The following is a 17,500-nucleotide window of genomic DNA, read 5'->3' on the forward strand; positions in this document are numbered from 1 at the left end:
TTGGCACTTTCGGAGTTAAAGTTTCACCCAAGAGCTGTTATTCCTTTTTTTCCGATGCTATCTCGGTTTCAAACCCATTTAGCTCTTGGCTCTCAGGGCTTTGAGTGCAGGGCAATGATCCATCCCTTATTGTTCAATAGTTTATGTTGCGTGTTTGTATGTGCGTGCGTGCGTGTGTGTGTATGCTTGTGCGTGTGTGTGTGTGCGTGTGTGTGCACATGCACATGCAGATGCATTTGTGTGTGTGCGCGTGTATGTGGGGACTTTTTCATGTTTATGTTTCACACTAAATGTTTCATTAAAAAACATTAAACTAAAATATGGTAATATATGTATTTTTGTATTGACTGCGTCTTAATAGCAATGTTTATGATTAATTAGATGGTAATTCTAATGACTTCTGGTTCAACAGCTGTTCTGATAGGGATTACTGCTAAAAATATATAAGACCAATAGAAAATGTCTCACAGTGTAAATGCCAAATGCCACATTTGACAAGTACGATAATTGTGAGGATATATAGTTACAGGAGCGATGACTTCCCCCCCGTACCCCTGTGTGTCTGGCCTGGGACACTCAATACCAAATGATGGCTAGCTTAGCCCACTGTCTAAAGCATCAACTCAAAAGCAGATGTAGAACCTCTCTATCAAACTATTTAACTGCTCAAAAGTTCCACGGCCTGATCCAGCCACTTCTCTATGATGATGTATTTACTTCTGGACCTCTGACCTGAACCTCATTCAAGCCTGAAATCTAAAATTTGGGTTAAATTAGGAGTAAAGTTAGCTAGGCAAGGCTGCCGTCACAGCCATGCATTCATGAACACAAGTAGTATTTATTTATTGAACCTTGCCCCAAATCTAGCAAGTTGAGGGGGAAGGGGGGGGGGGGGCTCTATTGAATTTGACTCACATTACATTATCAATATTTTATGAGAAGGAACAGATTTACATTTTACAGAGTCAAAAAGCTGTTTGACTTTGAAAATGCAGTCACACAGTGTGACAAATGTATGTGTGTCTGGGTGTGTGGGTGTGCGCGCGTGTGTGTGTGTGTGTTGTGTGTGTGTGTGTGTGTGTGTGTGTGTGTGTGTGTGTGTGTGTGTGTGTGTGTGTGTGTGTGTGTGTGTGTGTGTGTGTGTGTGTGTGTGTGTGTGTTTGGGTGCCACTCTTTTTGGGTTTTTTGATTGGGTCTGTTAATATGTTTGAAGATTCGGCTACGTTGCGTTTCTCTGGCTTACAGGTCAATAAATGATGACTTAGCACAGCATTTAATCACTGATGCTGTGATTAAACCACTGGTCCAATCAAGTGTGGATTAACTTGTGATGTCACAACCTTGGCCCCTCCTTAGATCAGGCCAGGGGACAGATGTCGCTTGCATAAGAATATCCCATCTCTGCGCCAAATACTCTCTGGTACAACAGAATTGAATCCAACTTTTTTATTTTTCAGAGTGTTGGGATTTAAAATAGTTGCATTGAACTCCTATTCACCTTAAGTTCATACACAAACGCACTCAAAAACACACACACACGCACGCACGCATGCGCACACACACACACACACGCACGCATGCGCACACACACACACACACACACACGCACACACACACACACACACACACACACACACACACACACACACACACACACACACACACACACACACACACACACACACACACACACACACACACACACACACACACACACACACACACACACACACTACAATAGACTCTGAGTAGAATAGGGTACAATGCACATTATTTGGATAATGCTTGTTATTTTGAAAATGTGATACATTGGATATATAAATATAGATAATCTATGACTTCTGGATTCCAAGTAATTTTATATCACAATACAATGACATAAATAAACTACGGTGCTGTTCCACCATTGCTCCCACAAAGGGCAGAGAGGCCACTGACCCTCACCCCTTCAAACAAAGGCTCTTACTCCGTCAGAACACTTTGAAAGGATTAGCAACCACACACGTCCACATTCCTGCTCCTTAAGCAAGACAAAAACACTTACTGAAGTACCAAAGGTTTGGCTTTGGTGTCACGCACACACACACTCTCACACACACACACACACACACACACACACACACACACACACACACACACACACACACACACACACACACACACACACACATGCACACACACAAATAGGCAAACACACAAATAAACAAACACACACACACACACACACACACACACACACACACACACATACCCACCTGCATATGCATAGAGGCATGAAATCACACAATGCAAATACATTGACTTTTAAACCATTATGCATACACATATAGATAGACTTGCCGTTGTGACTTATTTTCTCTTTCAAATTAGTCAGGTCTAGGTATGCCAAGATTTATACAAAGGTTAAGGCTGTTGCCATGTAGCATGCAGTAAAATAGAAGAAGAGAGCTCACTGTATTAAAACCTTATTCAATATCTGGCACTTTTTGAAAGGACGCTATTCACCTGCTGTGCACAATCAAGGAGCAGAAAAAAAAAATCAGAAAAAAAAGCAGTCCTTAACGCAAAGGCCTCTTAAATATTAAACCCCTAACCGCAAAGGCATGGGATTCTGCCTTCGTGGACAATTTAGGACTTGGATGCATTGATAGAAATGTCAGCAGAGCTACCTGTTAAGTCTTGTGTACACAATCTCCTCTACACCTCGTCAGCAGTCGCTATGGCGCTCGAAACAATGATCGCTCACTTGGTTGTGACACACACACACACACACACAGACACACACACACACACACACACACACACACACACACACACACACACAAACACACAAACACACACACACATCCATTTTCACACACACAAACATGCTGGCTCACTCTCTTGCATGCACATACACACACTTAGTTGGCCGTTAACCTTTGTCCAGAGCTACACCATCGAGCTTCAGCCTGCGTTAAATACATCAGACAAAATAGCCCACATACAGAACACCCACACACCCACACACACACACACACACACACACACACACAAACACACACACACACACACACACACACACACACACACACACACACATCCCCAAAATGCAGTCTCCCTTCCCTCGTGTTTCATAGTGAACAGGGGGATGTATGATGCAGCCGTATAAAAAAGACATTACACAGCTGAAAACCTGGCTACAAACAACGCACGCACACACAATATTTGTGCGTGTGTGGGCACATATGTCGGTCTATATATGCAAGTGTGTGTGTGTGTGTGTGTGTGTGTGTGTGTGTGTGTGTGTGTGTGTGTGTGTGTGTGTGTGTGTGTGTGTGTGTGTGTGTGTGTGTGTGTGTGTGTGTGTGTGTGTATACAATACTGGAGCTCTGCCTCCAGAGATTTCATAGTTTGGTGTAGTCTAGTGTAGTGTGTAGTTGAGATCTAGTGTGGTCTAGCCTAGTCTAGTGTAGTGTGTAGTAGTTAGGTCTAGTGTAGTCTAGCCTAGACTAATGTAGTGTGTAGTAGTGATGTCTACTGTAGTGTAGTCTAGCCTAGTCTAATGTAGTAAGTAGAAGTGAAGTCTAGTGGGGTTTATTATGGTATGCAGCGGTACAGAACTAGAGTCCTACCTCCAGAGATCTCATTGGCCTCATCAGGTGGGGCGTCGGTCTCCCTCAGCCTCTGGGGCTGGGTCTCTCCCCCCTTATCACTGTCTGTCTGCTCAGCTGGGGAGATCACACGCAAATAAACACATACACACGGGTGGGCTTTATTATACAATCCAATCAGTGCGGGATAAAGAGTTAAAACAAGCCAACCCCCCTTTGACATTTGACCTCCAAAACTATAGAATATACTAAATAGAAGAGAATATAGTAAAACAGAAGGGATCAGACCTACCTTTATGTGTGCCCTGCAGTGGCTTGCTCTGCTGGCTGCCTTTGACAGCGATGACGTGGACGATGTAGTCCTTGGCCGGGTTGTAATCCGTTATGATCACCTTGCTCTCCGATTTGGGGACATCAATCTCTCTCGGATGGCCACCTGGGCGAGGGACAAGCCGACAAACAGGATGTTTTACTAGCCGAGCCCAGACACCAGCAGTCCTATTACCTGTGTGTGTGTGTGTGTGTGTGTGTGTGCGTGCGTGCGTGCGTGCGTGCGTGCGTGCGTGCGTGCGTGCGTGCGTGCGTGCGTGCGTGCGTGTGTTCTACCACACTTGATTAGAACACAACAAGAGTCTATCACATTTGATATTTTGAACTAATCCATCTCAACGGAATGAATCCCAGCGAGTGACGGTCAGGTCTTCATATCTCATTCCCCCTCAGTGCAAACCCTTCAAAGGTGAGCCTCCAGAACGCAAACTCCTCCACACCATCAAGGAGTTTGTATTCCCCCTGCATCTACAAAGAAGAACCTTAGTAAAGCTTAGCGCTGGGAGTGTTAGCGGGTGAAAACAGCTGAGATCAAAGTAAAGTCGTCGCTTTAATGTACTGTCAAAGACACGTCCGAGCACCCACTTTCTGGTCAAACCATTAGCGGCGTGTTGGGGGCCAACGCTGTAGCACACTATGAATCTGTCAGAGTGCAGTATACCTAGCTCCTAAACGGCATAAACCTTTGCAGCTCTTTTATGCGATTCAGAAGTCACAGATCATCACCTCGTAAAAAGAACGTTGTTCTTTTTTCGGCTTGTTTCCTGTTCCTTTGCGATGTACACGTGCATATGCCTAGCAGATGGCGTTCAACTCAGAAAGCGGCTTTTGTTGACGGGGGGGGGGGGGGCATCGTTTCTCAGCACCGAGACGCAGTGATCCGGTGAACAGTCTGTCAGTCTGAGCTGCGGCTTGTCAGACTGTGTTGTGTGGGTTTGGCTCGGACTGCGCTGGGGTCTTGGACCGTAAATAAAGATATCCGGGGCCTTTAAGGCTCACACACACACACACAAACACACACGTACATGCACACAAGTGCACACTGGCGCACATGCACTCACACACAAACACACACACACATGCACCTATGCGGGCACATGCACACACGCACGCACACTCACACGGCAAGCATGCACGCACACACACACACACACACACAATCACACACACACACACACCCTCACGCACACTCACAGCCTCACACGCGCACACTCACCCACACACACACGCACACACGCACACACACACACACACACAATCACACACACACACACACACCCTCACGCACACTCACAGCCTCACACGCGCACACTCACCCACACAGACACAGATGTGTGTGTGTGCCACACACACAGACGTCTGTGTGTGTGGGTGTTTCAAATAGAGAACCCATGTGAAACAATTGCAACCACTAAGTTACATTCCTGAATGACATGTCTAGAGAAATTACCAGTATAGAAAAATAACGTACATGGAGATAGAGGACATAAACCTCCCGGAACTATAAAACATAGTAATGGGGGGGGGGGGGGGGGGGGGGGGGGAGTATATCTGCCAAAGCAGTTGGCCGAGTCTGTGATTTGTAGCAAACTTATTAAAACAGTAACTTATTTCCTGAATTCGCTGAACTGTGACCGCAGCAGGGTGTCGTATCGGAAGGTCTCGTCGTACCAACGTTTGCCCGTTTCCAAGTGCCAGCGTTCACCTCAACCAACTATTCGAGCGGAGCTACGTGCGAAATATCAATTATGGAACAACAACCTCCGACAGTGGTCTGAGGTTATCCCACCCAATTCAACCTCCATGCATCCAGAGGTTCAGCACGCAGCCATACAGGTAGAGACGGCCTACAGGGTCCTCCGTAGCAGAGAATCAGTGTGTTCAGACTACAGGGCGACACTGTTATCCAAGCCCAAGAGCCAAGGTGCTGGTACCCATGGAAATGCAGTCATTACTCGTCGTTCCAACCGCCTGTACCAGCAATCAGAACTTTTTCTTACTGTGCTTCTGACTTGGGTCCTGGAGTAAAACTTCTGACAGTATTATACATTTCCCCGGAGCACAACCCGCTTGATAAGAAATAAATGAGATAATCCTTCCCCGTCAGACCTGTAGAGGGCGAGTTAGAAGCCCGGGCTACTTATCTCGGCCGTGCAATGGGTTGACCCGAGGTTCTGGGTGTGTCTGTGTGTGTGTGTGTGTGTGTGTGTGTGTGTGTGTGTGTGTGTGTGTGTGTGTGTGTGTGTGTGTGTGTGTGTGTGTGTGTGTGTGTGTGTGTGTGTGTGTGTGTGTGTGTGTGTGTGTGTGTGTGTGTGTGTGTGTGCATACACAGTGTCCGTTCAATTCAGAAACCTTACCTGGTAAATAGTTGTATAGGAATTTGTATTTGTCGAAGGCTCCCTTTGGCTCCTTCCACAAGATGTGGAGCTTGTTTGAGTTGATGACTTTAAACCGTAACCTCCTGGGGGACGGCACTGAAAAGAAGAAAGAGAAAGACACAAATTATTTACACAGGGAGGATATCAATCATTTGAAACGTAGGTACCTCATATTCTATGGATTGCACATTGACAAAGAGGGATGTAGTTATTATGCTTCCGAGACAAACAATGTCTTGCAATTAATTGCAAGTTAGCTCCGTAATAAAAGCAGCTTCTGACATTTGAGCGCATAACGAAGAGTTTAATTGGAAACGTTATTTCACACCATCGTCGATGGTATCGTCTTTAAAAGTGTCTTTGAGACTGGCGGTGCTGAAGTGTTGTTTGCTCATAACCCAGGTTATGGACAGACAGGCCGTGGAAGTTCAATTAAACATGAACGATCGCTGCTTATTAGAGAAGAAATACACTCAAAAAGGCTTCGTGTGAAATAGCCTGAGGTTACAACAGCTGCATCCAGAACCTGAGTGTGTGGAGCGCTACGGATAATAACAGCAGGTGACCGGGCGGATCCGAGCCTGTTTCAGCGGTGTTGATACGGAGCTTGCGGACATGCTTGGTAACCAGTGCAGCAGCGACCTGTCGTATAACGCAGCGGCCGCTGGCCACATCACCTCTGAGAAGGGCTTTGATCTCGGAAGCAATTACCCTCAGACTCCAGGACCTGGAATAGTCGATTGCAAGTAGGACCCTCAGTTTATTTTTAAGTACTATTGTGGTGCTTCACACATGAAAGTAACGCATTAAAAATGGATGAAGAAAAGAGGGGTGCCCGATGCAAGAACCAAGCGAAAAAAAACATTTGAGACCGCCTTTGAACACGTGTTGACGCGGTAACGAGAAAACAACCCGACTGAAACCAGGGACGTTCAGACACCAAAACCATGTCCTCACTGAGGGTAAACACATGGATGGATGGATGGATGGATGGATGGATGGATGGATGGATGGATGGATGGATGGATGGATGGATGGATGGATGGATGGATGGATGGATGGATGGATGGATGGATGGATGGATGGATGGATGGATGGATGGATGGATCGATGGATCGATGGATCGATGGATGGATGAATGAAAAGGTGGATGGACGGTTGGATGAATGGGAGGATGGATGGATGAATGATGGGATGGTTGGCGGACTGTTGGGTGAATAGGTGGATGTATGGATGGATGGATCAATGGATGGGTGGATATACATGAGTGGATGGATGGATGGATGAATAGGTAGGTAGATGGATGGATGAATTAGTTGGCGGATGGACGGATGATGGGGTGGGTGGAAGGCTGGATGGTTGAACAAATGTTTGTATATTAATATACATCCTTACAGACCCAGTCCCGTTGTCCCCATAAGGTACATTCCGAGGATGAGCCATGGGGGCGAAGTTAGGGATTTAAATTATCACTGTAAGGAAAGAGGATCACCTCAGGAAAGCAGATGTCTGTGCGACAGTCCATTGTGTATGCATGCGGTGTTTCTGTGTGTGTGTGTGTGTATGCGTGTGGTGTTTCTGTGTGTGTGTGTGTGTGTGTGTGTGTGTGTGTGTGTGTGTGTGTGTGTGTGTGTGTGTGTGTGTGTGTGTGTGTGTGTGTGTGTGTGTGTGTGTGTGTGTGTGTGTGTGTGTGTGTGTGCAAGTGTACGTGTGCCGGTGTGTTTGTATGTGTGTGTGTGTGTGTGTGTGCGTGCGTGCGTGCGTGTGTGTGCATTCATTTACTCCAATTCCCTTTGCACCCAAAGGATGTTCTTAAGGATTGCAGTCACCACAGTGAACCGTCATCTTAACCTGTCAGCACCCTTCGATGAATACACAACATCCTTTCATGATGATAGATGAACGCTACACGTTACAATTAACTAGAAACTAACGTGAAGATGTATGGTGCATCCCGAGAGGTAGTTTTCTATTTTCTTTTAAGTTAAAGTTGCAATGTGTAAGATTGAAACTTTGACGAGATCGACAAGCTCTCAGCCTAAAATAGCATAGACATACTCATAGTCAATGCTGATCAATAGTTATTTAAATAATGTTACAATAAAATCCCCACCTGATGATTGATATGTTCCACAAATAAAAAAACGCTCACCAGACCCCACTTCTCTCTTTGTTGACAATAACCTTACCGTCAACGCTCCCTAAGCCCCTCCCACTCAAGCCAGCCAGCCATTAAACCTACGCAAGTGCACCAGTTCACCAGTTCACGTCACACAGTTGCACAGCCAGTCAGAGTAGACGGAACACTTATATTGAGTTATTTTTAAATCTGAAAGTCTGCCACCAGCTAAGGCGGGTTCACGAAGTGAATAACAGCTAGCTGTCTAAAAGATGTTGTCATTCAAGAGGGCAAACGTGCAAAGATGTGTTCACTGAGCCGCACCACGTGCAGACGCTTGTTAAAGACTGAGGTAACAAACCTGAAATGTAACCATGAAGGGTTGCTCTGCTCACCAAAATTCCTATCATCCATAAGATGTAAAGGGCACTGTATGGTCTATATTGTTTGACTAAGTTAGCATATATCCAATAGATCAATGGTTTATTGTTAAGATGTCTGTAGTGTTGTGGCCGGGGAGCTCATTTTGTAAGAGACTATTAAATATGATTTTTAATCGATTAATTTTTAATTAATCTATTTTAATAGAGTAGAATTCCTAAGAGCATTTGGTTGGGAGACTGGATTGATTAATGCTGGATTAGTTGATAACTAAATATATTTTACATTGAATCTTTGAGATAAATTGCGATAATGCTGCTTTTGTAGTACAGAATATACACGGTGATTCAACCACATAGAATTGTCAAAGAACACTGTGCTCTTTTCTTTGCTCTAAGTAACACACACTCACACGCACAGACACACACTCACACAAACAAACAAACACAAGCACAAACACACACCCGCACAAAAACACACACACACACACACACACACACACAAAGACACACAACTCCACAGCGGAAAGTTTGGGAAAATCCAGCAGGTCAAATGCCAGCAGGTTATCGCTGCTTGGTGACTTTGTAAACAAAGATCCCGTTGATGCCGGCTGCTCAGAGACAGTGTCGGAGATGTGATTTCCTAGCCACCCCTGTAGAGGATATTGAGTCGCACCTGAGGACAGTGCAGTTAGGCCTATCACTTTATCATTGTTTATTTTGTGTACCTCTACATCTTTCTGATAGCTATCTCGCATGCTTTGTCCTCCCTGCTCTAGTTCCAGACTGTGTTTAAGCAGACAGAGCACCTTCCCTGAGTGTGTGTGTGTGTATAGACCCTGCCCTCTGCGCAACACAATCTCAGCACGGCTCTGAAATGATTTTCAGAAGGGGAAAAAAAAACACAAAGTGAGATTGCATACTTTTTCCCTTCGCATACTTTATCTCCCTTATTTTTTTTTTACTTTGATTATTTTGCGTCCTGTACCCGTATGTGTTCCCAGGTAGAGCATCACCCTCTATGGGAGTAATATGGCTGCCGTCCTTGGGCCCCTGTCGTTTTCCAATACCTGTCGTACAAGGTACTAAATGAGTCCTTACTGCCACAGGATTCATTTGAATCTATTCCATTAGGGCTAAGAAATCTGGCAACTAGTACAGAGCGAGAAATTAGTTCCGGAAAAAAAGGAAACGCCAAACACAATCCATCTCTACCCAGGGCTTTAGCACTTGGCAAAATTGTATATATTTTTCTCTTCCTGTGCCCACCACTTAATTTTAAGTTAAATGTGAGGCTGCAGGAATCTATAGAGGGGTACAGCTGTGAAATGTGAACAGAAATGAAAAAAAAAGATTCTGCCTGGCGGGGGGTGGCCAGGTCAGCTCTGAATGTGAACAGGAATAATTGTCCCACTGGAATATTCTGGGTCAGTGCGATACAAGCCCAGCTTGAGGCCGGCCATTTTGAAAGGAGCTGATGACTCTCCTCCCCTGATTACACACAGCGAGGGTCCATGAGGGCCCCCACTGAGATACTAATGCTATATGTCTGTGTGTAGTTCCTCTCTCTCTCTCTCTCTCTCTCTCTCTCTCGCTCGCTCTCTCTCTCGCTCTCTCTCTCTCTCTTTCTGCACTCTCGCAGCAAAGACACAAACACATACACATTCATGCAAGCACACATGTAAGCATACACGCACACACACACACACACACACACACACATACCAGCTCCACAAGAGGGCAAGGACAGGATGTCTAGGTGTAGCCCGTCCACACACACACACACACACACATACACACAAATGTATAGACAGACACACAAATATGCACACACACACACACACAGACATACACATGCACGGACACACGGACACACGCACACACACACACACACACACACACACACACACACACACACACACACACACACACACACACACACACACACACACACAGTACTATGAACATTTACCTAACATTTTGTCCACCTTTTTTCTCCCTTCAATCGCCAGCCCTTCACTCCCAAGCCCTCTTGATCTCTCCCCTCGCCTTTCATCCAGCAGCCTCTCTTTCTTCTTCCCTCTGTTCTTTTCGAGTACATCCTGCATCGCCGTGGTAAGTGGCTGCACCAGCTACCAAACGGCTGTGTGCCAATCACGCCAGTGGGAGACTCTTACCAATTGAACACTCATTGGTAAAACAAGAGGGAATCACACACGGCGTACGTCGAGGAGACAAAGGACAGGCAGAGGAGCAGGTGTCTCTCATCGCTCTTTTCTGCCTCGTCCCTCTCTGTGCCACGGGGATAATCACTCCCCGTCCTCACTTTCTGCCTCTTTTCAGCTTCCACCTCTTCCTCCTTCTCTCTTCTCTATTTTGTTCCCTCTCTCTCTTTTTCCTCCTAGCCTCTCTCCCGCCGTCAGCGCACACTTCCATCCATCCAATCCATTCCCTGTCGTCCTCCTTTGATCCCTTTCGTTGAAATTCCCTTCCGTTTGCATTCCTCAGCTCAACCTCGTCTCGTCTCCTCCCCCCTTGTCTCCTTCTACCTTGTCTCCTCGCCCCTTTCTCCTCTGCCTGATAGGTTGGTCTCATCACTGCCACCGCTGTTACGTTCCCCACCTGCGAGCGACTAAAGCTGTGGGTTTAGGGATGACAATCTCTGCGTGTACGCTTGTGTGCGTGTGCGTGCGGACGCGTGTGCCTGCGTTTTGTCGCTAAACGGCGTCTGCGTGCAGTCTGTCTATTCAATAAGGCGGCTCTCACAGGCACAGCGTGTCGCGTTGCTGTGCGTTTGATGTGCTGTGTCTGTGAGCTAAAAAAGCGCTCTGCTCCAGGAGATAAGGCTTAACCCCAATCCTCTCCAGGCCCTCCGTCTCCCAACCTATCCCAGCCTCTTTTAATGCATTTTATTTACTTATCTCAGCATGTCCTTTTGGTGTTGACCCCAGACGCCTTAGTCTCCCCAACTCTCTCCTTGTACATCTACCTCCCTCCCCTCCCCTCCCCTCCCCTCCCCTCCCCTCCCCTACCGACAAAGCCCAGAACCTAGACCTGGAACAGTGTTTTTCTCCTCCTTGCCTCGTGTCGTCTCCTCTACCTCCCCTATTCTCCTCTTCTCCTCTCTCCTCCTCTCTTCTCCTCTCTTTTCTATATCCTTTCCCCACCTCTCCCCTCCCCTCCCCCCCCCCCTCTTCTCTTCTCTTCTCTCCTCTCCTCTCTCCTCTCAACGCCTCTTTCGTCCTCCTTCCTCCCATCGTCCTCTGCTCCCCTCTGTTTCAAGGCAAATACTCCACCCCACCCTTTTTTTCTTTCCAGCCCCCCCCCCCCCCCCCCCTCTCCCCCTGCACCACGACCATAACTACCACCACCATCACCATCACCACCCACGCATACTTTTGAAATGTTTGCATGGGTGCCTGAGTGCGTGGATGTCACTCCAGCTAAGTGAACTGCCTCAGTACTGAGATGTGGCTGGCCCTTGCCCATGTATGGCATGGTAAACCGTGTCCTAATGTGCTCAGAGGCTGGCAGTGGGAACCGAGCGTAACCAATGCCATGATTGATTTGATGGAAATAAAATAAAGAGAAAATGAAATATTCTGCAGGGTTTTCAGTGTGGGACTTCAGTGTGGTTCTCTGTCTTGAGCAACGGGAGAATGCCTTTACACTGTTACACCCTATCGCAGGGAGTTGCTAGCGAGATAAGTATTTTTCTACTGCACACCACAAGTGTTTGTGTGGCAACAGACAGTCGACTTCTAATTTAGAAAACCTTCCAATCTGTAATTGTGTGGACGCTGAACGCCGCATAATGGTTTGTATTTTCGGTGTGGGTCATTGAACCCAAATGAATAGCCATTCCACTGGAAACCGTTTTGTTTTTCCATTCTCACAGCTACTAATGCTGCTTTGTATAAAAACAATCTTGATAGGCAATCTTTGAGACAATGCTAGATTTTGCTGTAGCACAAGCATTTTTCAGTTCCCGGGGTCAAATGTTTTCATTATTTCCCTTTCATTTGTTCCTCAGTTTGAGAAGTAGAAGAGACATAATGTGAGGGATCATCCATTGAATCATTTGGATGTCTTGTGCGTGGACAGTGACTGTGTAACGTTGTCCTGTGTAGATGGCGTGCATGAGCTAAGTATGACATTTCTTATAGTGGCAAATAAGAAACCTCACTCATTGAACCATGAACGTCCCCAAACGTGCATGAAAACAAAGCAGCAGGGTTTATGGAAGTGAACTCAAACCATTAGAATAACGCTGCTTGTTGTCAAATGTAATTGATCCTTTTGATGACTCAAACCAGTACCAGGTGATCAAGTGATGTCATTTGTCACGCTAGGCATATTGGGCGGTAGCATCTGGCTTGCATTGGAGTATAGAGGAAACTGATTAATTGCATTAGGAGCTGTCTTTAGAGCTGTGTTTGGGCAGCGGTAGGCCATGGAAGAGCGTTTTCCTCCTTTGTGATGGGGGGAGCTCTACGGTGACTCTCTGGCACCCCTAGGGCCAGGGGGTGGTTAATACACTTTCTGCTCAAGTCTCTTTTCTCACAAACTGGACTTCATCATTAAGGTCATTGAAGCTCGTTCTTTTCTGTTTGCATATTTGTATCCACTTCTCAATTCTAATATTAATAGTATAATTATTATTATCATATGTGTTATCAGCATTAACTTTATTATCAGCATAATTATTACATTTATTTTGACTTTTATAATTATTGTTATGATAATTCCCCAATGAGAATCTTTAACAGCTATGGCCAACAGGTTTGGTTGGTGATTGTCTGCTTGCCTGAGGAATGAGGGATTTTCTATTGTTTACTCCATTCCCCTTCCATTAGAAATGATCTTGCTGGCGACCCTCCTGTTCATACTCATTTACCGAACTGCCGCTCAACGCCCACACACACACACACACACACACACACACACACACACACACACACACACAACTACACACATATATACACAAACACACACACACACACACACACACACACACACACACACACACACACACACACACACACACACACACACACACACACAACACACACACACACACACACGCACACACACACACGCACACCCAGAAACTCGGGTTAATGTGGCCTGAAGCATTCATTCCGAAGCCAACATTTGCAAACATTTGCAAGAAAGAAAAATAAGATCCAACCAAAAATATTCAAACTCAAATATCCGGACACGGGTTTGGCAGATCAGGACACATGACAGAACCAAGAATCCAAATCGTGAAAACAGACCGTGCCCCTCGTTTATAGAGCTGAAGCAACAGTAGTGGCTCGGAGGTGTGTCTCTGACAATCTCCAGACTGTTGTCTGTGTTGTCTACACAAACATCCTCCCGACACCCACTGATCCTCTGGGCCCGCCTCCTGCGCCCCGCGTTCTCAGCAGATGCTAAAGCTTAAAGGCTGACTGATCAACCTTATTTTCTTTGCTTCGTCGTTTTTGTCGGGACAGATTCAACCAAAAAGGCTGATGCCTCCCTCCTCCCCTCCCATCTGGCAGGAAGTCCGGTACGGTAACAGGGCTGACTGGGGCTGATGGTGGGTGGTGGTGACAGTTGGGGGGGGGGGGGGGGGGGGGGGGGGGGGGGGGGGGGGGGGGGGGGTGATGCAATCACAGAATGAATGGATTTGGACCGTGGGGATGGAGAGGAGAGGAGGGGGGGGGGGGGGGGGAGAGTGTGAGGGATATGAACAGGAGGGAATAGAGGAGAGGAAGATGAGAGGAGAGAGGGGAAGGGAGAAGGGAGAGGAGGAGGAGAGAGGAGGGAGAGGAGAAGGAGAGAGGAGGGAGAGGAGAAGGAGAGAGGAGGGAGAGGAGAAGGAGAGAGGAGGGAGAGGAGAAGGAGAGAGGAGGGAGAGGAGGGGAAGATGAGAGGAGAGAGGGGAAGAGGAGAAGAGAGGGGAGGAGAGAGAAAGGAGAAAGGCAGAAGAGAGGAGAGAAGAGGAGAGGAGAAGATAAGAGAGGAGTTGAGAGGAGAGGAGAGGAGAGGAGAGGAGAGGAGAGGAGAGGAGAGGAGAGGAGAGGAGAGGAGAGGAGGGGGGAAAGCCACTCACCTAGATTCTGCTCCAGCTCCAGGTTCTGGCCCTGGCCTGGTACTATGAAGGCCGTGAGCAGCAGCACAGCGAACCTCAGAGCCCTCATCCTGTGGGTGGGGGGGGGGGGGGGGGGGGGGGAGGATATGGTTAGAGAGAGTCTCTCCAGGAGGGAGGATCTGTTTACAATGTGCAATAGGAGGGGGAACAAACCCCGATGACGAATGGTCAGAGAGTGGGTCGGACAATAAGGGTTTGTGTAAATATGGGAGAATGCAAAAAAAAAATGAAATGTAGGGTGAGAAAGAGAGGGGGAGGCCGGCGCTCGGGGAATAGAGTTGCTAAACATTTGCACACTTTGAAATATTGTCGTAAAAAGCCCTGGGTGCATTGGTCAAACAAAAAAAGCCCTTCCCTCGCACACTCGCTCACACGGACACGCAGACAGACACATTACCCACACACATAAACACATAAACACACATGCACGGACACGCAGTAATGTAACAATCTACAGACGCCCACGGGGCAGCCCATACGTCTCCGCCTCCATAGTGTCGAGTGAAGACGGGGACAGACGATGGCTTTGTTAGAGCCACTGAGAAATGAAGAGAGGAATGAGGACGAGGAGAGAGAGAAGGACAAGTAGGAGAGAAGAATAAGAGAGTCATGGCCCTGGCCTGGGAAATAGTTTGATCCCCTCACCCCCAACCATTATCTCCAAGTGTGATGTGATAGCACTTTTTCACTGAACACATTTAATTGTGCAATGTATTTCAAGTTTGGAGATTTAACCTAATTTTTTAATATTATTAATAATAAAATAATTATATTGTTTTATATGTTATGATGTGTCTTATTTTACTTTCATGTTTTTTTGGCAATGTTGCTATATATATATAGAGGGAGAGAGAGAGAGAGAGAGAGAGAGAGAGAGAGAGAGAGAGAGAGAGAGAGAGAGAGAGAGAGAGAGAGAGAGAGAGAGAGAGAGAGAGAGAGAGAGAGAGAGAGAGAGAGAGAGAGAGAGTGAGAGAATAGAGAGAGAGAGAGAGCGAGAGAGAGAGAGAGAGAGAGAGAGAGAGAGTTTGAGCACCAGCAATTGAGCACTAGAGAGAGAATAAACAAAGCAACAGAGAGACCAACATAAAGAGCGAGTGTACAATAGAGGAGGAGAAGAACGGAGGAGAGAAAAGAGAAGAGAAAAGAGTCGCATTCAGAAAGAGCGGAATGCACAGACACTGCAGACAGAGCGCTGCTGGAGAGAGGGAACCAAAGAATGGAAGAAAGAAGGGAGGGAGGGAGGGAGGGAGGGAGGGAGGGAGGGAGGGAGGAAGGGAGGGAGGAATAAATGAAAGAAGGAAGGAAGGAAGAGAGAAAGGAAAAGAAGAGGGAGACTGGTTTAAGTTTACCACAGGGGGAGCTCTGCTGCTCCTCTCTCTCTCTCTCTCTCTCTCTCTCTCTCTCTCTCTCTCTCTCTCTCTCTCTCTCTCTCTCTCTCTCTTTTCATTCTCTCCATCATTTTCTGCATCTGTTGCCTGAGCCTGTTGCCTTGTCACACATGATTTTCTCCCATGCCATGTCTTCAACTCCTCTCTACTAAATCACGCGCGCGCACACAAACACATGCACGCGCGCGCGCACACACAGCTCGTATTAATAAACTACGAGGAACCTTGAAACGGGGAGCCTAATATTGCGCATTTACCTGGCAATCGATGCACCGGGGCAAATGATAATTAAAATAGAATAATGTCGAACCCCGATGGGAGTTCAAACGAGGAGACCAGTCTGTTCCTCTTGACAGTTTCTCACAGTTATCACGACATATTGACCATGGCTTTGGAAACAATCTTTTGTCGAGGTTTGAACCCTAAATGAAGAGCATTTCGATCATTAACACAAGGAGACAGGCCCAACCGCAGGTCTGTCCTCTATTTGGATTCATTTAGGGTTTCAATCATCATTCTAGGTTTTTGGTTTGAAAAAATAACTTTGAAAAGTAAGAAGATGCTCTGAACGCCCTGACTTTAAGGTTATATAATGTTTTAACACCACTTCAAGACAAAACCAAATATCTGTCACATTCCCCAATCTATAATATAAAGTTTGTGAATGAAATGGGACCACCAAGTCCTAAGTGGTCCTGTACTTTCATTAGTCTGGTCGAGGTAAACACATATATCAAGCTCATAAGACGGCAATTCAATGTGGGATGCTCAAAAGTTCCTTAAATTGTTTATTTGTCTTATATTGCTTATAAAAAAGTATAGTTGACCTTTTATTGTTGCTGTTACAAATATCATAATATATCAGGCTAGAATAAACTATAGACCATTATATAGAATATCACTGTATTCCCCCCTATAGGTGCTCTCAGTCTAAACTCCATGTGAAGCGACTGATCCTGTGTCCTCTCCTGCAGGCTGAGGTGGAGGTGAGCGATGTGCGGGATGGAGGTGAGTGATGTGCGGGTGGAGGTGAGCGATGTGCGGGGTGGTGGAAGTGAGTGATGTGCGGGTTGGACTCACGCACCTCCACGCTATCAGCGCTCTGCTGGACGCTCAAAGAATGAATGAAATCGCACCCGGAGCCTACCTCTTAAATCATCAATGCAAAGCGTC

General features: G+C 46.5%; 1 protein-coding gene across 1 annotated transcript in view; it reads right to left on the reverse strand.

Annotated features, from left to right (window-relative positions):
- col14a1a (collagen, type XIV, alpha 1a) overlaps window positions 1-17,500 on the reverse strand; it is a 129,345-nt gene that overhangs the window by 111,454 nt on the left and 391 nt on the right. The window contains 5 exon segments of the mRNA XM_056602830.1: window positions 3,615-3,710; window positions 3,886-4,029; window positions 6,281-6,397; window positions 14,901-14,989; window positions 17,475-17,500. The exon segment at window positions 17,475-17,500 is cut by the window's right edge and continues 391 nt beyond it. Coding sequence (XP_056458805.1) covers window positions 3,615-3,710; window positions 3,886-4,029; window positions 6,281-6,397; window positions 14,901-14,988 — 445 coding nt within the window. The 5' untranslated portion in view covers window position 14,989; window positions 17,475-17,500.

Source organism: Gadus chalcogrammus, chromosome 11, assembly GCF_026213295.1.
Source record: "Gadus chalcogrammus isolate NIFS_2021 chromosome 11, NIFS_Gcha_1.0, whole genome shotgun sequence".
Taxonomy (NCBI): domain Eukaryota; kingdom Metazoa; phylum Chordata; class Actinopteri; order Gadiformes; family Gadidae; genus Gadus; species Gadus chalcogrammus.